At 42.0% G+C, this 20,581-nt stretch overlaps 1 protein-coding gene across 5 annotated transcripts in view; it reads right to left on the minus strand.

Moving 5' to 3' along the window:
* Window positions 1-317: 317 nt before the first annotated feature.
* The window catches only part of AFF1 (AF4/FMR2 family member 1), a 203,713-nt gene continuing 183,449 nt past the window's right edge, over window positions 318-20,581 (minus strand). For all 5 annotated transcript variants that reach the window (XM_023198100.2, XM_023198097.2, XM_023198098.3 and 2 more), the window contains 9 exons: window positions 11,801-11,913; window positions 10,608-10,845; window positions 9,824-9,915; window positions 9,222-9,282; window positions 5,336-5,472; window positions 4,704-4,775; window positions 4,162-4,299; window positions 1,893-2,116; window positions 318-1,030 (listed from right to left, as the gene is read on the minus strand). In XM_023198100.2, coding sequence (XP_023053868.2) covers window positions 909-1,030; window positions 1,893-2,116; window positions 4,162-4,299; window positions 4,704-4,775; window positions 5,336-5,472; window positions 9,222-9,282; window positions 9,824-9,915; window positions 10,608-10,845; window positions 11,801-11,913 — 1,197 coding nt within the window. In that variant the 3' untranslated portion in view covers window positions 318-908. The remainder of the gene's footprint in view (window positions 1,031-1,892; window positions 2,117-4,161; window positions 4,300-4,703; window positions 4,776-5,335; window positions 5,473-9,221; window positions 9,283-9,823; window positions 9,916-10,607; window positions 10,846-11,800; window positions 11,914-20,581) is intronic.

Consider the following 20,581-nt stretch of genomic DNA (forward strand, 5'->3'; position numbering starts at 1 on the left):
CATCTGGTCAGGTATAAACGTTGGTTCCCTTCTTCCCCAAGGTAGGAAATTCAGAATAGACTCAACAGTGACTGCCCTGTTAGAGAGTCCCTTTTGCTGAAGCAGGGGTGGGAAATGGCAGCGCCAAGTCCTCCCGTGCAGACCTCGAGGCGGCACCCCATGCGCTGTGGCTCCTCCTTGCCGCTCCGACGCGGGCTGACGTTCAGCACAGAAACAGAGAAGTCAGAGTTGGGGTGAATGTGCAGCACTCTAGGCAATGGGGGGTGGGGGCGGCAGGAGCAGGGGTTGCCTTCAATTTTATAAATTACAATACTTGGTATTATCAAGCCACTGTTCATTGGCAGAAAGTGGGGCACAGTGGAGTCCTTCATTACTTACGGTTTACAGATGGCCATTAGAAGTTATTAAACAAATATTTCTCCCAAAACTCAAAAGAAAAAAAAAATCATCCACAAAACCCTTCACCAAAAGTCATTGTTAAAAACAAAATTTCCTTCTGAGAATGGACTAGTGTGGCTACTGAGATGATGTAAATTCACTTTCAGAGTTGAAACTGCTTCTCCTCATTTCATTTGCAACTTGTATCCTGCTGGTTAAAAAAAAAAAAAAAATAGAAATGTTTCTAGACCATTCATACACCCATTTAAGCTACATTGCACTTCTGTCCTTTAGTTAGGAAGGGCAAGATCATCTCTGGGGCCAGCCTCCTCATCTCTGCTTCTGCATAACCATAGTGTCCAACCAATGATCACACCGTTGTGGAGAGTTTAAGCGGACAAATGTCCTGGCCATCTCGTGCTGCTGCTTTTTAGAGTTTGGCGTCCTGATGAAACAAACGTCTGGACTGTTTTTGAGGCTTCCAATGTGCAAAAATAGTTCCCAAGGCATTGAATCAACCTGGGGCTCCATTAAGGTGTTTTGGTTAATTCTAGTAGCTGCTGAAAACCCTGTCGTGTATAGTGCACCAGGTCCACCAAACTGCTGTTGAGGGCCAAGGTGCACACATTTGTGCTGAGCCGAGCAAAGAATTCTGCAAAAACAAAACAAAAAAACAAGTAAATACACAAGCACACACAAAAATTAAAATTCAAGTTTCCAGAAGGTACGTCCCCACAATATTCTGCACTTTATCACATATAAAAGATCACAATCTACTGTCACTGCTTGCTAATTCTCTACTGGACTATAAACCTGGTTTGCTTTAGAGCTGAATCCATAATGCTTAGCACAGTGGCTGGCACTTGGAAAACACCAAATGTATACCTTTGCCTCAAAAGATGCATTAATGGGGGGAAAAAAAGTTAAACGTATTATCAGTTTGATAAGATGGATAAGGCCCTAAGAGGCTATATGGAAAGTAAGTGGTTACAGCCAGCTGGCTCCAACTCTCCTAAACCTTGCATTTCTCCAAGGGTCTTCTTCCCCAAACAAGTCTCAATAATGTTTACTACACTGCATCTCTCGTACTATAGCTACTATCTTTCTTATCATATACTAAAAACAAACAATAATCTCAGTATTTGGGTTATGCTACTTTGTATCTCCAATGTGCTGAGCCTAGGAACAGCTAGTGACTCCTCTTCCTCATTTGCCTTGCCGCAGCTAGCATTTCAGCTCAGGCTGAAATAATGACAACAGAATTTCAGAAGGGGCAAGGCGCTAAAACCACTTCTATTTTGGTTTTGCTAAGATCTAGCCACAGAAATTCAGCTCCATGCCACACAGTGCTCAAGGAATAATTGTAACTAGGTTTTGAGGCTGAATGGAGAAAATATAATTAAACAGCTACACATTTCCTTTTCTCCAAGAAACTGAACTTAAAATATAAACCAATGTTATTTCCTCCCAATCCACACCCCCCAGTAATTACCACCACAGAGCCATTTATTTACCTTTATTCTTCCTTGTGAGGGCCTCGGCCTGTTCCCAAAGGTCAAAGGCGGTAAGAACATGGGATGTGATGGTGACATAGGAAGATGTCATATTCTGGATAGTGACTGGGGTGCTGATGGTGGCAGCCACCCCACTGCTCCCCACACTGCCAGCACTTGACTGGGACCCTACGGAGCTGGCAGGAGAAGGCATTGGGGAAAGAGGGGATGGTGTGCCTGTGCTTCTGGGAGGCGGAAGAGAAGAGAAAACTGGTCAGTCAGTCACCAGTAGCCCCCAGATCACATATTTACATGTCTGGGACTACAGTCCAAGACACAAAGTTTCACTACACACCTGCCAAAATGATAACCACTGCTAAAGTCACTCCTACAAGGTCAATGAGACACCATGCTGGGCTAATCTGTATTCCAAATATGCTTTCCCATGCCATTCGCATAGTCTACTTCCTCTGCCTGGAATCTCCTAGTAAGACAATACTCTTATGTATGCAATGTATGTACATGTGTGCACGCCTACCTGTATTTCATCCTTTCATCCACTCAGTAAACACTAACTGAGCACCTGCTCTGTACCATGCATTCTTTTAGACACTGTGGATACCCTGGATACATCACAGCTTCCCTTCTGCCACCACTTGAACATCTCTCTTTTCTTGCATTTATCTCTGTTTATTCCTTTTCCTGGGTCACAGCAGAAATTATGTCGTATTAATTTTTGCATTAGTAGCACTCAGCACAATGGGTGCTAAAAGCAGGCTCCTGATAAATACTTGCTGAGTCAATGAATGAACTAATATAAGTATCATGCATCAGAAGACTCAATCTCCTCTTTACTCCACTCTTGGCTGAATATCTGGACCTGCAAGTTAATATGTGACTCAATGTGGATTAAATAAAAAAGAGTTAATGAATATAAAATGGAAAGATGGCTCAGCGGCAGTAGCCTCATGATGTTACACCTGCCCTTTGGGCTGCACGGACCTAGCAGAATGTACATTTGCAAGGAGTAGAGTGAAAGCTCCATGAGGGCAGTGGTTCTTGTCTGCTGTATCCCCAGTACCTAACACAAGGCTTGGTATGAAGAAGGTGCTCAGTATACACTGGATGGGCAAATGATTGAAGGAGTTATCTAAAAGAATGTGACTGACAATCTATTAGCTTAGAATAATATCTCAGATGCAGCAGCCATGAAAATCTTCAGAGGTAATATGAAGTTACTTCTTAATCAGGACTTTCTTTTTTAAGAGAGGCCATATGGGAGTCTCTTCTTTTGACTGTGCTAGAAATAGGGCAGTCGTGTAAGTGATGTTCTTAAAATAGCAAAACTTATCAGAACTAGGAACTTCACAAGGAGTATGACCAAATTAAAAAATACTAGGCAAGGACTACAGGGAAGAAAATTCCAACTTCATTTTAAAAACACTTGTACAAGGATTTTTTTTTTTTTTTTTTCTAATAACTTAGAGCATACATGAACGTTAGTTCATAAAGTGGGGAAAATAATTTTGCTAATCATTTTCATTCTTAGTATTACTGGTGTGGATCCTGGAGAAGATGAAGGGCATATGGCTCTGGAAATTTGTTTACTGAAATGCCAAGAGGCTATGTCACACACACAGAGAGAGAAGGACTCTGGCTCGGTTCGGATGGCTCTGCCTCTTGTTTTGTGTTCTTCGGCTTATCTAAAGATCCTCAAAGCTCGGCCAGGCGCAGTGGCTCACACCTGTGGCATCCCCGCACTTTGGGAGCCCAAGGCAGGCAGATCATTTGAGGTGAGGAGTTCGAGACCAATCTGGTCAATGTGGTGAAAACCCCATCTCTACTAAAAATACAAAAATTAGCTGGGCATGGTGGCAGCACAGACCTGTATGTAATCCCAGCTACTCGGAAGGCTGAGGCAGGAGACTCGCTTGAACCCAGGAGGTGGAGGTTGCAGTGAGCCAAGATTGCAGCACTGCATTCCAGCCTGGGCAACAGAGCAAGACTCTGTCTCAAAAAACAAACAAACCCTCAAAGCTCAAAAATCTCAATTCTATATTCTTTGCAATTACCTTTTTATGTTTTCCAATCAGCAACAACCTTGATTTATAACCATTTCTCAAAAAGGTAAAACTATGCTAATAATTTAAATTTAGGAGCAATCAGCACACAGTTGAAGCCAAAGATTTTTGAAAAGGCAAACTCACATATGTAAGCATACAAATGGTCACAAAGCAAGAAGTAAAGAAAGAAATGACTCAATTTTGGAAATTATTTATATTAGAGTTACCTTGCAATGCATGGAGAAGGTGCCTGGGCGACTTTGGAAGAACTCTCGAAGTGTTTATTAAGAGTACGAGAATACTTTATTGCTATGTCTTTTTTACAACGAAACATCGCCATGTTCAAAATGGACTGGCAACGCATGCTATGAACAAAGACAGAAGGGAAACTGCACATGACTATCAGACGACAGAAAATCAGCCATCTCACCTTCAACAGCCTAATGAACACACTGCGTTTTCCTCACCTGTGTGAGTTGGTATGTAAAGAATCTTACTGCTCTGTTCATACTATCCTAAAAGTAAATGCTGGTAGAAAACACAAGGATATAATTTATATCACAAGACCAAAGCATTTAACAAGCCATCAGAAAAATGGCAGCAGATACCATTTTGTAAGAACTACCAGTGGGGGGATTAACCTTTTGACCAAAGTACTGACTTGCTTTTCATAATTTTCACATTAAGAAAACAAATTTCAAAATCTTTTTGTAACATCAACAGATGCAAAAACAAATTTAGTACTATTTAGACAAAGGAAAATACACACCATAAAACAGCAAATATTTTCTCTTGTGTTGGCGCTGTGGCATCTGAGAAGGATTTTAATGACATTATGAATCTACAGGAAAACATAAAAGTACATCAGGTTTTAAACAAAGGCAGACACAAATACAACTTATTATGCTTGTTTCCATTTTATATTGACTTTTCCTGAAGATGTTGAAAAGATGAGAGCATCCCAGGAAAAAAATGAAAAACCCAAGGCTTTAGAGCAACAATCCAGGCCACTGAGAAAACCAGGCAGGGACATGCCTCTTGAAACCAAGTAAAGTTGTGTCCTTACTGAGTCCCCTGTTGAAATGTAGGTAAGTAAACAAAGTAGAAGCTTAAACTGAGAGGAGAGGTCATCTGATAAGAAAGCTAAACTGGAAAAACCAACCTCTCCCTGAAAGCTCTGGCACTTCTTGGTGCACTTAGCAAAATGATGCAGTTGGACCCAGTTACTCTGTGCTAGCACTTCATCTAGAACGCAGTTTTAGTTTAGGACAAAAACTAGTTCTTGGACCAATAACTTTTTAAAGTCTCCCCTTTATTGAGCCATCTTTACACTAAGGTTCAAATGGATCAAGACAATAAAGGTGAGGAAAGAAAAGGAAAGCACAATGACTTGGCACTTACTTAATGAGATCTACAGTTTCTGAGTAGACAGAGTACGCTGACTTGGATGCTGGGCTTTCAGACTCTGTGGCAATTCCACACTCAATCAAGGACAAGACGGCTTCCAGGTACTTGAAAGCCTTTCCAACCTTGTCCGTCTGCGGGAGAAGAACATGGTCATTGTTAGGCTGAAGACAAACCTTGATTTAGTTTCTCACCCACATTCTTTAGTGTGACTTTCCTCCACTGTCTTAGTTTAATTATGGCCAGGGAGAAGTGTGAAGATGAATGAACTAAAAATGATAACCAAAGCCTGTTAGCTATGACCTGCTGAAATCACTCTTTTAGCAGAAATTCATTAGGAAAAAGAAAACGATCCTGTATTAAGACCATGCTCTCAAAGCCTTATGAAAGCACATATCCAAACTAAGGCAGTAAGTACATAGCCTCCTTGTTATCAGTGTGCAATTAGTCATTCTATAACTTTCTTGAGAAACACATTATTCCACATGTCTAGAGTAATGCAGACACATACTTCTTTGTGTGTGCTGAAGTTTACTAAAAAGCAGAAAACACTCTTGGTTTATGAGCACGTTAGATATAATAGCTAACAATAATTGTTTTATGCATTTTACAGCCCAACAGATTAATCTCCTTTGACATCTGCTTTAGTGCACAAAGCCATCCCCCCAGGTCAACAGGAGTAACATTTCAGAGTCCCTTAAAAGCAACGTAGAAATATGAACAAAACCAGATATTGGTGGTCACCCTACACCTGAATACACACCTTGTCATGTAGCACCCTTCTAAGTGGCATATGGCAAGTGCAGCTGATGACAGTGTGATGTAACTGTCTCTCCACATATGGCATATGTACCGCACATCGAGAGCAACTGATTAACGTTTGTAATTTCTGCTTTGTATTTGCTATGTTCAAAAGGAAAGAATGAAAATAGGGGCCGGGCGTGGTGGCTCACGCCTGTAATCCCAGCACTTTGGGAGGCCGAGGCAGGTGGATCACTTGAGATCAGGAGTTTGAGACCAGTCTGGCCAACACGGTGAAACTGCCGTCTCTACATAAAAATTAGCCAGGCATGGTGGCAGGCCTGTAATCCCAGCTACTTGGGAGGCTGAGGCAGGAGAATTGCTTGAATCTGGGAGGCAGAGGTTACAGTGAGCCAAGATCATGCCACTGCACTCCAGCCTGGGTGACAGAGCGAGACTCCATTGCAAAAAAAAAAGAAAAGAAAGAAAGAAAGGAAAAGAAAAGAAAGGGAAAGGAAAGGGAAAGGGAAAGGAAAGGGGAAGGGGAAGGGGAAAGGAAAGGAAAAGAGTAAAGACATAAGTGGAATCTAAGGAGCTGGAGACACGTCAGCAATGAGAGGGGTGTGGGCTGTCATGCTACTTAGGCATGCTGCTGCACTCTACACGGGGTGGAAACGCTTCTCTCAGTGAGCTGACAACAGAAAGACTTTAGTGCATACTGTTCTCATGTTTTACCAGTACCGGAACAAACTAGGCTGCTATACACATACACATGTATATGTACATATGTATATATGTATATTTCAGAATATTCAATTATTCTAAAATTTTTTGTTTTAAAAAGTAACTTAATCAAAAAGTACTTTTTCTGGAGAACTAAGGGTCAGATTAGTGAAAGAACAAAAATCAAATGAGTATTCCCCAATTAATCAGCAGTATTTGGCATGACTGGTTTGCTTCACTGATGGGAACTTAATTCTCCAAATATGCTTATTCAACATCATCTCTTTCATGGGATTTCCAAAGTTAATATTGGCTTTACGCTAGAAATAAACTAAACTACAATATTGTATAGCAATTTGTCAATATTCATTTCCTTTAGATAAGTATATCATAAGGCCAATAATGTCCATATTTCTGTGATTCCATGTATCTCCTGAAACATTGTTAAAGTAGTTTCCCTACGCATCAGTTGAAGACAACGTAGAGAAGAAACACATCCCTTTCTACTCAGTTGGGTACGTAACTATTTGGAACACCAAAGGCACATCTTCAAAACATTATGCAATTAAGGGAGATTATTATGGAGTGGGTGGCCACAGGGGCTTATCGTCCACACTGGTATATTTTAAGAGTGAAACAGGATACAATTATTTCTCAAACTGGGATGAAACAGGCACAAACTAGGACTGTCCTGGCACACTGGGATGTACAGTCACCTTAGGTAAGGAAAAAGAATGTATGCATATTAATAGATTAAAAACAAAGTTCCCCAGAGTATGACTATTACTCCTTTGAATAACAAGGAATCTAGTACTGAAAGTGTCCAATGTCAAGGTAAGTTTTAGATAACTGGCTGACAGTGCGAAATATTTACTCTTTCCAAAACTCCAAAGATTCATACAGTTCCAGTAACAATCTTGGAAAACTGGAAGCTGCTGAAACCACTGTTTGGCACAATCTCAGATTCTTCTTTCCTTGTTTTTTTTTTTTTTGTTTGTTTGTTTTTGCTCTGTCGCCCAGGCTGGAGTGCAGTGGCACTATCTCGGCTCACTGCAAGCTCCGCCTCCCAGGTTCAAGTAATTCTCCTGCCTCAGCCTCCCTAGTAGCTGGGACTACAGGCGCCTGCCACCGGGTCCAGCTAATTTTTTGCATTTTTTAGTAGAGACGGGGTTTCACCGTGTTAGCCAGGATGGTCTTGATCTCCTGACCTCGTGATCCACCCACCTCGGCTTCCCAAAGTGCTGGGATAATAGGCATGAGCCACCGCGCCTGGCCAATCTCAGATTCTTCATCTGACTTAGGTCACCCTGGTACAGGGTAGTTTTAGGGACAGGGCTAGAGAGGCCTGTATTTGACTATCTTACAGAATTCAGCATGGTAAAGAATCAACATTTTGCCTAATGCAAGGGTATCTGATGAAAGAGTCTCAGAAGAGATACAGGTCTGCAGATGAGGCAAGTTGAAGAGCACCAGGCCAGGATCTTGTTGGTGAATCAATCTGATTCAGACCCCTGTGGGTGTCTGAAATGTGTGGTTAGGTTTACATGTGGACCAAAAAAGTCAACTCATGCCCTTCCTCTGTGTAACAAAGTTCAACATATGGTTTTCCAGGGAGGTTTTTGCATTTTTGCATTTGTGGGGATTTAGGTTTAGGGACTCACTACATAAGCAAAATCCCCAGAGTCTTGGATATCTACATATGACAAAGGGCAAACATTATCTCATTATATTTATTGCAGTAGTGACGTAAAAGCGTAATTATGTACACAATGAACTACAAAACCACCATCTTTCAGAAAGTCCAAAAGCCAATAGGTAAAGAGACTTCGTGTCTTTAAAGCATGTTTGCCAACAGTATAATCATTACCTTAATCTTAAAATCTCATCTAATAGCCTAGCTCAACTCTTCCTTTGGGTCAGCCTCTCAAGGCTTTAAGATAATTTTGGAATGTAAACAGGCTTCCCTGCCTTGTGAAATGTTTTAGAGTGAACACACACTGACTGAGTTTCAACAGCAGGACTCATTTTTCACATCCAAGGAATTGATGCAGTAGAATAAAAAGGCACCTATGCATTAAATCACCAGCAGGTAGACTAACTTTCACTGACTTAGATATAAAACGTGTGACTAGGTCCTCTATATATCTGCCCATGATCAGACTGAATCAGTGGAGCCAAAGAAAATAATACCACCAAGAACCACCTACCGCTTAATCAATAAGGTCCTGATTTTGCTGCGTGCATATGTTGTGGCCAATGGTAGGGCCCACACACTCCTTTCTCCTGCGCCTGCTGCACCCCCCTCTTTCCACCACACATACGCTGAGTGATAGGGAATACAGTAGAATGGAGACTACCAAAAAATTTTTTTTTACTATGAGAAAATATTCTACCAAAGAGATAAAGAGCCAATACTAACCATTAACTCTGCTTTCTGCTTCAACTTTTTTGCCTCCCTCATGTGAAGGTCTGCTTGTTGTCTGAAAAAGAAGAAGAAAAACCAGGGACAGGTTATATGGGCCAAAGATTACTAGACTAGGGTAAGATAACTTAAGACCAAGAGTGAAAAAGGATGGGAAGACAGCAAGGGGAGGGCAGAGGGTAAACAAAGAAGGAGAAGTGGAAATAAGGAGGGGAGGAGATAATGGAGGAAGAAAGAGCAATAAGTGGCTGGGTGCGGTGGCTCATGCCTGTAATCCCAGCACTTTGGGAGGCCGAGGCAGGCGGATCATTTGAGGTCAGGAGTTCGAGACCAGCCTGACCAACACGGTGAAACCCCGTCTCTACTAAAAATACAAAAAAAGTTAGCCAGGCATGATGGTTCATGCCTGTAGTCCCAACTACTTGGGAGGCTAAAGCAGGAGAATCACTTGAACCTGGGAGGTGGAGGTTGCAGTGAGCTGAGATCGTGCCACTACACTCCAGCCTGAGTGACAGAGCGAGACTCCATCTTTGAAAAAAAAAAAAAAGTCGAAAACAAACAAACAAAAAAGAACAAGAAGCAAGCATCTGAAGTCTTACTTGTCAAACTTCACTTGAGGCTTCCCTGGTTTAGAGTTACCATTTGGCAAAGAAGGCACTGGAAAAGGATTTGCAGTATCTCCGGAAGAACCCTTCAAAAAAATAAAATCAGTATACAGATTACACTCTAACATTGAAGACCACTGTCCTAAAAGTACCATCCCTCTTAAATAGCCCAAAAGAGTAGTTTCAAAAAAGAGTAAATCAAACAATGCACAATCGACCCTGGTTAAACACTTCCTCAGCTACAGATTCAACTGAAGCAGTGGTTCTGACTGAACTGGAGACTCAAAAAGACAAGAATGTCCAAGAGATCAGAGAACTCACAAAGCCACACATAACATTTTCTCTTAGTCAATCCAAACACACCACCTCGCTCCACCCAGATTAACAGGAAGAGAGGAACTTTTATTTGAGAAAGTGGATAATTTTTTCCCCATTTTAACCTAGAATGAAAGTATCTGAGATCAAATATTCAAAGCACAACTACACAGGGGAACTATTTCTTACTGTAAAACACCCAATCAAAAACTAGCACAAAAATCTATTTTGATTTTTCACCTCTGAAATCACTGTAAGAATAATAAACTGACACCTAAATCTTTGTGTATTATTAACTACCTTTCACCTTCCCTCCAAAAACTACCATTTTAAACACAAACAACTGCCTTATTAAAAGCAATGGACAGTTGTGAAGTGCCATCATTAGGAACTCGTCTTCTTTGGGAACGTAAAGGTACAGCAATGCATCCCACCTTACACAATGGCCGCCGCCGCCGCTCACCTTGTGCTCCGAGGAGCTTCTGGAGCCCTTCCCCTCTACTCTTCTGTGCTTGGGAGTGGAAGAGTCTTTGTGGTTGCTCTTGGTACTGCTGGCACTTTTGGGAGGGTCCTGGCCACCGGTGTCTGCTTCCCGCTTTGACCTCTTATGTGCAGGCTTGGCTGGCTTCTGGGAGGACGAGGACACAGGTGGCGGGGGGAGCATTTCCTTCTTTGAGGACTCTGAGGAGGGCCTGGAGGGCCTGGAGTGAAACATCATGTAAAACTAAGGGGAGGCAAAGCACACATCACTTGGCTTCGTTGTTTAGTTACAAACTGGCTGCTGGCACAAAAGATTAGGGTATCACAAAGTTGTACCAGTTGTAAACAGGCCAAACTTCAGGGACTTTTTGAGGCCTTTCAAAAATCTAGCCCTACCCATTAGTGATAAATGAAGCTGTATAATTTCTAAGCTTGCAGAGTCTGTCAATGGTCCTGACTTTCCCCAATCATTCCAAACGCTTGCTTCAGCTGCTTCCCAACCCATGCCTTTCCCTGACAAGAAGGCGAGTGGAGCCGCACCCTCCACATCTGAGCCTTCCTCCTCTCTGCAGGTTCCCACACGGTGACACTATGCACTTGTTTGTGCCAAGACATTTTTTGAAGCAATTTCTTGAGTAAATCAGAGTAAACAATAGTTGCTTGTTATATTTACATCTTCCTGGCACTCCCACCTTTCACCTGCCACCCCTCTTCCCGGCAACAGACACTGAGTTACCCCACAGATTCTTAGTCATCTCTACAAGAAGGAGCACTGAACACAGGCTCCCAGAGTCCAAATGCTGGCTCCAACACTCAGTAAGAATTATTTGACTTTGGACAAGTCATTTTCTCTGTGTCTTTGTTTCCAATTCTGCAAAGTAGAAATAATGGCACCTTTCTTTCTTTCCCTTACGGAAAAAAAAATCCAGATGTCTAAAGAAATTACCCATAGTGAAAATGTTTCTGATAAATCCAAATTTGCTGCCACATGAATTGTTAATTCCTGTAAGGTCCTCAAAGATGCAAGAAACAAAAACAAACTTAATACATTGTCCAAATGAGCTTGACTTTATTAATCCACTGATTCTACTGCAGAAGAAAAATGTCTTTGCTCTGTCAAGACCCAAGAAGTCTTGATCTGCTAGAGATGAGGTGGCTGCTAATCTCTATACTCACTTTGCTTTAGAAGATTCTTTGTGGGAGGATGAAGATGAAGATGAAGACGACTGTGATTTGATGTCCTTCTCCAGTCTGATTTTCTTGTTATCACAGTCTCTTTCTGCTTCACCCTGTTATTACAGTATAATCAGCAAAGCAAATTATTACCAACATAATAGTATAGACAAAACAGAAAAGAAAAGATAGAAAAGGCAAAGAGGGTAAATTAACCTTTGGAGACATTTCTGTACGCACAGCAACCCTATTAGTACTTACCATGGGTGTCTGTGTGTGTGTGAGTGCGATGGGGAGTGGGCAGGGGACAATGTAGATTTGATGTGATTTCTATCGAGACAGATTTTTTTGCATAAAGAAAAACCATTCCTCCCATGCAGGAAAAGGAAGATGTCTAAAGTAACAGACAATCCAGACAAGTAGACTTCAATAGACCACTGATGTTTTTCTAAATAGAAAAGAATCCAGGAAACATGCATATTTACATCAAATAATACAGAGATGATTTTTTATGCGGTTTCCTCCAACTTCTTTCAAAAGAACCATCCACTTACATCCACTAGTTTATTGTTTGTATAAAATTCAAAATGGACTACTTAAAGCTTACTTTATTTTCTACTGAAAAATAAGTATCATGTTGAAAGGAAACCATCTACAAAATCCCCTGTGTATTTTATAGAAAGGACCACAAAGATACACAACAACAATAGAAATAGTTGCTCTGGGATTCTAGCTAACATTTTTTTCCCCTCCACTGATACAATTTTTTTAATACTGTCTTTATATCTCTCCATATACAGAAACATGTTTCTATTTTCCAAAAAAAATGTGAAAAGACTGTAAATATTTTAGTGGAAGTAAGGAAAGGGGAATCTGTCACTACTGAATTTAAGTATCTCTAACTTGTTACCTTGAAAGTAGGGTTTAAAAAAAAAAAGAAAAAAGAATTTAAGTACCTCCAAAGCATCCATTTATACCAACTAAAGCTCTAAATACATTTAATCATTAAAACAACACAGAATTCTTCATGACGAAAGTCTCTCTGGTATTCTCGTGCCTCACTTGTCAGCACATACAGCAGCTTTCTAAGGAGTCTGATGTGCAGACTCCCTGCCAGCCTCCTTCCCACGGCTCTGGGTTCAGGAGGAAGCCCACACAGTCTAGCAGGTGGCAGGTAAGTGGTGGGTGAGGCCCTTCAGTTAATTCTCACGTGTATTTAGAACCAAACCTCCCAAGTGTCAGGTCACCAAGTTAGAAATCTGGGACGCCAGTCAATTTAGGACAATCCCTAACAAACCTGAAATCCTCTCTTAAAGAAAAAAAAAAAATCTTCAAATTAACTGCGGGAGGCCCCAATTTTCACCACTATGTCTTCCTCTCCTCCTGAGTTTAAGAAAAATGAATAATTTAAGATGTGTAGGCTCAAAATCTGCCCAGACGCCAATAAGCAGTCTGGCTCCACACAAAATAATAGAAAACAGAAAAAAAAAAAAATTCCCTTCTCCTGGCATCCTACAAATTAGTGTGCCCGCATTTGCACATCCATCCAGCCCTTCAGAGACTCCTTTGGAAAAAACACTTTTATTCATTTATGCAGTGTCTCGTTTCAAAATGGCTTCTTTCAGAGTAGCTTACAAAGACACCTGTTTTTAATCTTGCAGTATGTGCACAAGTAAAAACATTAAGAAGGGAAAATACAGGAGGAAGAAAGAAATTAAGGCCAAGTGAAGGCTTGTATCCTCGGAAGGCCATCAGTTCTCACTGTCCTGTACGCTACCAACTGGCAGCCACAGCTAGATCTAGGGAGCACCTGAACTTGAATGGTGTTAATCTGAAATAAAGACCTAGTACAAAAAGGGGAATGTAATATTTTTATGTTAAGTGATTTTTTTATTGATATATAACAGACATACATATTTTGGGAGTTGATTAATAATCTTTTAGGTATACTAGATTAGATATAATTATTACAATGTTAGGGTTGGGTGTGGTGGCTCATGCCTGTAATCCCAGCACTTTGGGAGGCCAAGGTGGATGGATGACTTGAGCTCAGGAGTTCAAGACCAGTCTGGCCAACATGGTGAAACTCCATCTCTACTAAAAATACAAAAATTAGCCAAGTGTGGTGGTGGGCGCCTGTAGTCCCAGGTACTCAGGAAGCTGAGGCACACACTAGAACCCAGGAGGCGGAGGTTGCAGTGAGCTGAGATTGCGCCACTACACTCCAGCCTGGGCATCAGAATGAGACTCTGTCTCAAAAAGAATTTTTTTTTTTTTTTTTTTTTTTACTAATTTTCCATTTCCTCCCCTTTTTACAGTTTTTAATGTGGTATTAGAAAAGTTTAAATTACATATGTGGCTTATACTGTATTTCTACTTGACAGCACAGTTCTTCAGAGTTTGCTATAGATAATCTGCAAATTGGGTTCTGAACTACTAATTCTGAACTACTAATCAGATTAGCCAATGCAAAGAAGAAATTATAAATATATTGCTTAGATAAGATAAAAACAGATCAGCTACTCAGAAATGTAATCATTCATTAGAGAAGTTGGAAAAATGTACCTTGAAGGACTGAAAAAGGAGATAATATATGAAATGAGCAACCGAGTTCTAAACCCACAAATGAAATGCAATAGGAAACTCTACACAGCTGTTTCTCCTGCAAGTATGGACTTACAGCAGATCCTGGAGCACAATTTAGAGGTTAAAGGTGCTGCCACACACCAAAAGAAGCTTGCTGAGACATTGCGACAGGGCTCTGCACGGCATACAAACCTCCGTTCAACAACTCACAGTGGCAACACTTGAGAGACAGTGAATAATGGTGGAGAGAAAAAGAATCAATTGGAAATGATGGGGTTAAAATAGAAACTGACTTCTGATACTGGTAACTCCTTTGTCAATCAAGCACCTAATTATGCCCAGGTTACCCTGTTACCAAACAGCCCAGTGAACTGTAGTGAGTTTTAGATGACAGGAAGTATAGCCGGCCCAAGAAACATTACAAGACAGAAACTTTGTCTTTGAAAAGTCAAAATTTGCTAAAATATACAGATGGATACTAAATTGAACATGAGGTAGTAAAATATACTGTTTTCAATGAAAGGTATTTCCAGGCAGTTAATGACACATTAAGGCCACCCAAGGCAAAACTAAGCATTAACAAGGCTACTTCTTAAAGAAAACACCAAAGTCTAGCAGTGGAATGAGAGCTGAGTTTTGTTCGTATAGTTTCATTTTGCTTAGGACATGCTGATTGTGACTATAAGCCAATCTGGCAGACCTTATAAACCACATATGAAGATACAAGTCAGGGCAAATCAATCCTCACAGACTGGTTATAGCTCTGGCTGTGCCAATCGGTGACTCAAGTAGACAGCCAACAAGAGAGAAATCAGCAAGCACTAACTTCAGCGCCAGCATCTAACAACTGCATTGGCACTTACTGGAATAATATGCTTTATATTGATATTTAGCGACCTAGAAGCAGATACTATTCTATAAGCTGGTAGAAAGCAAGCCATCAAACTTTAAAGCAAAAATCCCCTTCTGTTGATTTTGCTTAACTGTTGAAATCAAGCCAGTGGGCAGGAGGTTAGTATTTTTTTGTACACTATGCACTTGGAACTTTGTCATCTTCTCTCTGGAACAGTCACAGAGGCTTCCCCAGAGTAGGCACTTGGTATTTGTCAGTGGCACAGAAATTCAGCTTAATAGCTCAGGGACACAGCTGAGGTCACCGGATGCAGGACTGCACTACAACTTTAAGTGGATGGATGTAGGAAAGGGTTATTAACCTGGGAGCCATGCAATACTGGGTGAGCGGAAATGCAGACCAAAATTCCAAGAACAAGACCTGCCAAGAAACAGGAGGCACGGTGTTCTTTAGATTTTTCTGGGTCAAGAAGCCATTCAGATGAGAGTGATACTCTCTCTTCAGGAGGAAAAAGAAGTCCCTTTGCCCTGTGGTTTATCCCCCAGATCACCCCCACACCCCCTCTTCAGGGAATCTGGCTTAAGGTATGGGTTTCAGAAATTCTTTTTCTACTAGGTTAAGTGTCTCAAGGACGGTGCCTCACCTTCCACAAAGGGAGGCTGCCGGCTGACGAATTGGTCCTCACAGACTTGTTTGCTTTTCTTAACCTGTTGGGTCAGGCAGCCCTGATCATCTGCCAGATGCTGCTCCACCCACAGTGGAGCACAGGGCAAGAGTGAAGGCCATAAAAGGAAGACATGGGCTTGCAAGGGGCAGAGTCAGTTTCCGTCAGGGAAAGCCTCTCGGCGGGCTGTGCTGCCCTGCAGCTGGCTCACCCAGCAGACACTTGGAGGAAGCAGGGAAAAGGTGGCTTTTTCCAGAACTGACACTTATTTGGGGCCACAGAGATTCTAGCAGATGGAAAGACGTAGTTAACCAGGAGCTTGGCTTTGGAGGAAGATGGGAGCATCTGCAGGAGGAGCTAAAGTGGAGTAGGAATGTGTGTGGTACTAAGTGGCAACGGTGGGGGCCGTGGAGGAACCAAGCCAGGGCTGACGTGGTAACCGCCTTATTCACTGGCAGCGTCAGAGCCAGTATGCTGACCTTGTGCGCCTCTTGAGAATCCTCCCGACAGACACTTGTACACAGATACGTGTGAAAAAGAGGAAAGATCACCGGACTGGGAGGAGACAGCATGCCTGAGTTGCAGATCTATTTTTACTCAGCAGCCAAGCCATGTTAGTGCCTTTCTGGATCTCATCTATAAAAGGTGGCAGCTGATCAAGGGACCACTAAGGTTCTTTCCACACCTAAATTCTAAGGCTCTATTATCTTCTTCCAAAGGGAAGCAAATGAGCTTGGTAGCACATGGAACACAGAAAACTGGAGAAGCAGTCTTTGGGGAAATTCAGGGACTTCCCTGCGATTCGCCTCGGAAGGAGATTCAATACGAAAAAGACACAAGGGACATCAATTTAAGTTTGCACCAAGATCAGGCCCAGGGACTTGCTGTGCAAACAGGTTGTGTTCACTGGGATGAGTGCTACAGAAAAGGGAAATTCATCCACTTTTCTCTTTGGTGAGGGAACGGATGATTCAGAACAGCCTAAGCTATCACATGCAGATGGCTGTGGTGTTCTCCTCAAAGTAACTAACAGGCCTGGAGAAATTTAGATGTAAATGGCCTTAGTCAAGCAGAAAGGATGAGCTTTCATTCTGAAAGATAACCAGGGGTGCTGATCTGGAGCAATAAACCAAGAAAAGACAGTCAGATCTTGGATGGAAGGGAAGGACTGAACCAAGCACTCCCTGCAATAAAGCTGCATTTTCCTCCTACACATCATAACTTCCCTTCCTCACTCCTCAAAACACATACACGATAGCACTGGAACGTCTTTCCCAAAAAAGTTAAAGTGTCTTGGTCGGCAAAGCAATTATTTAGAAAAAGGAAAAGAAAGACTTGAATGAATGCACCTCCTTATTCAATTATTCATCCAAATGACAATTAAGACAGACTATCCTTCATTTGAAAGGAATCTATAAGATGACTGAATGAAGTGAGGAATTATCTCCATGTTCTAGGAACAATGCAAGGCTCACACATGTAGCTCTATGCACATTAGGTGTTTATTTTTCTTTTTTCAGAGACAGGGTCTTACTCTGTTGCCCATACTGGACTGCAGTGACTCAATCACAGCTCACTGCAACCTTTAACTCCTGGGCTCAAGTGATCCTCCCACCACAGCTTCCCGAGTAGCTGCGACCTCAGGCATGCACCACTGCGCCTGGCTAATTAAAAAAAAAAAAAATTTTTTTTTCCCCCAGAGACGGGGTCTCACAGAGTTGCCCAGGCTGGTCTTGAACTCCTGGGCTCAAGCAATCCACCCACCTCAGCCTCTCAAAGGGCTGGGATTACAAATGTGAGCCACTGTGCCCAGCTAGGCACATTTTTAGAAGGCTCCCAATTGCACTGGCCTGGTTGCATATTACTGTATATATATATTGTAGTTCTTGAGTTCAACTTTTCTTCCAAATCTGGAAAAAATTAAGCTTGGTTTAAGAATTCTAAAGAAGAAAATATAGGCCAGGCATGGTGGCTCATGCCTGTAACCCCAGTGAGGCAGGAGAATAGGGTCTGGAGGCAGGGAACCTTAGGCCCACCTACACTGACTGGATATCAGAGGCTACTCCCTCCCTTTTCAACCCCTCCTTTTTCTGTGTGGTAGCTGGAAAATGAAAGTAACTCTGATTGGTCCCCCCTACAATCAATCAGACCAGTCGTGGGCCACTAGAGTGAACCAATGGGAAACCTCTAGAGGGCATACAAACCCCAGAAGAACCAGTGATCCTGAGCCTCTTGCTCCAGCCAGCTCCCACCCTGTGGAACATACTTTCATTTAAAATAAATCTGTTTTCACTGCCTTGGTTTTTTGTGCATTTTGTCCAATTCTTTGTTCAAAACACCAATGAGCCAGACAACTGCCCTCAACCAGTACCTCCACTGCTTTGGGAGGCAGAGGTAGGGTTGCTGGAGCTCCCGAGTTCAAGACTAGCCTGGGCAACAAAGTAAAACTCTGTCTCTACAAAAAATAAAAAGAAATTAGCTGGGTACAGTGGCATGTGCCTGTAGTCCAAGCTACTAAGGAGGCTGAGGCAGGAGGGTCACCTGAGCCCAGGAGTTTGAGGTTGGTGAGCTATGCCACTGCATTCCAGCCTGGGCAACAGAGCGAGACCCTGTCTCTAAAAAATAAGTAGATGAATTAACAGAACAGTCTCTAAGCTAAAAATAAAAATTTTTAAAAAGAAAACATAAGTTGGTATTAGAAAATCTAAACTGTAATCAGACTGATGAAATTCAGTAGTTTATGTAAAGAACACGACATGAGGTCACGCATATTTACCCTCACAGCTCTCTCTACTCTTCCTCATGCATTGTTCCTTACCCACGGCTGTAGAGTAGTAAAAAAAAAAATGCATGTGCATTTCTATAGGTGCCGTGTCTAATGACTTCATCACAGCTGTTAGCCACCATTAACTCTTTGTGATCATCTTCATACACTTTTAAGTCTGAAGTGGATTCAAGGATCTGTAAATATTCTGAAAGAAAATATTTGCTAAACTTTGTGCCAAGAGAGGGACAGACTCTAACAGGCCTTTAAATAAAAACACTAAATTCCACTAATGTGAGGGATCAAGCATGTTCTTCTGTTGCTCTGACTATATGCTCACAGAGCTTTTTCTAATGTTCACATTTAAAATGAAGAAAATGAAAAATATCCTCATTATCCAAATGTTAGCAGTACCCAAACTTGACAGCCCTGTCTCTGCCATGGAGAGCAGGCCCACACACTGGTGCCTGCTGGAGCAACCATGCTAGTCAGAGGGCCAGGGGCAGAGAACCCCGAATAAGCAGTCAGGGCACCCCTCATTAGGAAGGGGGGACAACCTGTCTTCTACAATAAATAATGAGATTAATACGCTCATCTCCCACCTGGAATCCAGCAGGAAGTTAAACCAAACGACACACGATTCTCTGAAGAAGAAGTAAGAATACAGTTGACTGTTTCTTTATATTTATTTACCTGAAAGCTTCTAATGTTTGTAACTAGTGACATATTTCAGGCCAGGAATTCTGTTTGCCTAGATCATGATGTCTAAACACTGCACACTTGACCAATTTTGGATCCAAATAACTAGCTTTGTACGCTCTTGGGCCCTGTAGTACGGCTCTGCTTCAGTGGTTCCCAGCCCTGATAGGCACTAGGATTACCAGAGGAATTTTTTAAATACCAGTGGGGGTTGGGGATTCCCATCATCAGTGCTAAAGGCTCCCAGGTGACTGTAATGTGTAGCCGGAGTTTGGAACCAGTGGGTCAGATATCAATACTGAGGGTACCAAAGAGGCAGACTGTTTCCCAGGTCAGATCCCTCAGCAGTTCGACAGCCTTTTGAAGAAATCATGCACTCAATTAAGATGAAGGGATCACTATTTCTTCATGCTCTAAACAGAAAGATAAATGAGCTGCCCAAGAGGTGCTCAGCCAAAACCTGGGAACGGCTTTTAGAGGGCACAGTTCCCACAGTCAACAGAGAGAGCTGGAAGTTTCCCTTTCTAGGGCCTCAAGCAACACTTCTAGATTTGCACTGGGGTATGAACTAGACTGAGCTCTCTGGGGGATCCTCCAGGTTCTAACATTTCCACCTGGTAAGTAATCCTTTCAGAAGTGAATACCTGTCCCCACCCCAGCTAATGCAGACGGTCAGCACTGGAGACCACACAAGACCACAGCAGCTGGGAGACAAGTAAGAGATTTACCAGGACAGGGAGCTACATGAGTGTGTTCCTGAAGTTTTCTCAGGTGTTATCAGATGCAGGTATCTTTTTCCTAACCAGGTCCATCACAATTTTCTCCATAAAGTTTTGTACCTTTCACACACACACACACACATACCCCCTAATCCATCCCATATAAAAAGTTTAAAGAAGTTTCTGGCATGAAAATATGCCCTCTTCTAGCTGAGACAGAGCACTCATTAGCACGGATACCATCCCACTCAACTTGCCTGCTGCAAACGTGGTGGCAATACACATCCTCTAGTCTGCTGCGAGGAGGTTCTGAAGAAAGCAGTCGCCCTTTACTATTCGGTAAAGTCGGGTTATATTTTTAACCCAGTGGATTCATCAGTCAAATCTCAGACATGACAGCAGGCTTCACAATCTTTTTTCCCTTTGTTATTCTTAGCTCAACTTCCACAGCTGAGTAAGAAGTTTTTCATGTACTTACAAGAGTGTTAAAAATTTTATT

Source organism: Piliocolobus tephrosceles, chromosome 3, assembly GCF_002776525.5.
Source record: "Piliocolobus tephrosceles isolate RC106 chromosome 3, ASM277652v3, whole genome shotgun sequence".
Lineage (NCBI taxonomy): Eukaryota > Metazoa > Chordata > Mammalia > Primates > Cercopithecidae > Piliocolobus > Piliocolobus tephrosceles.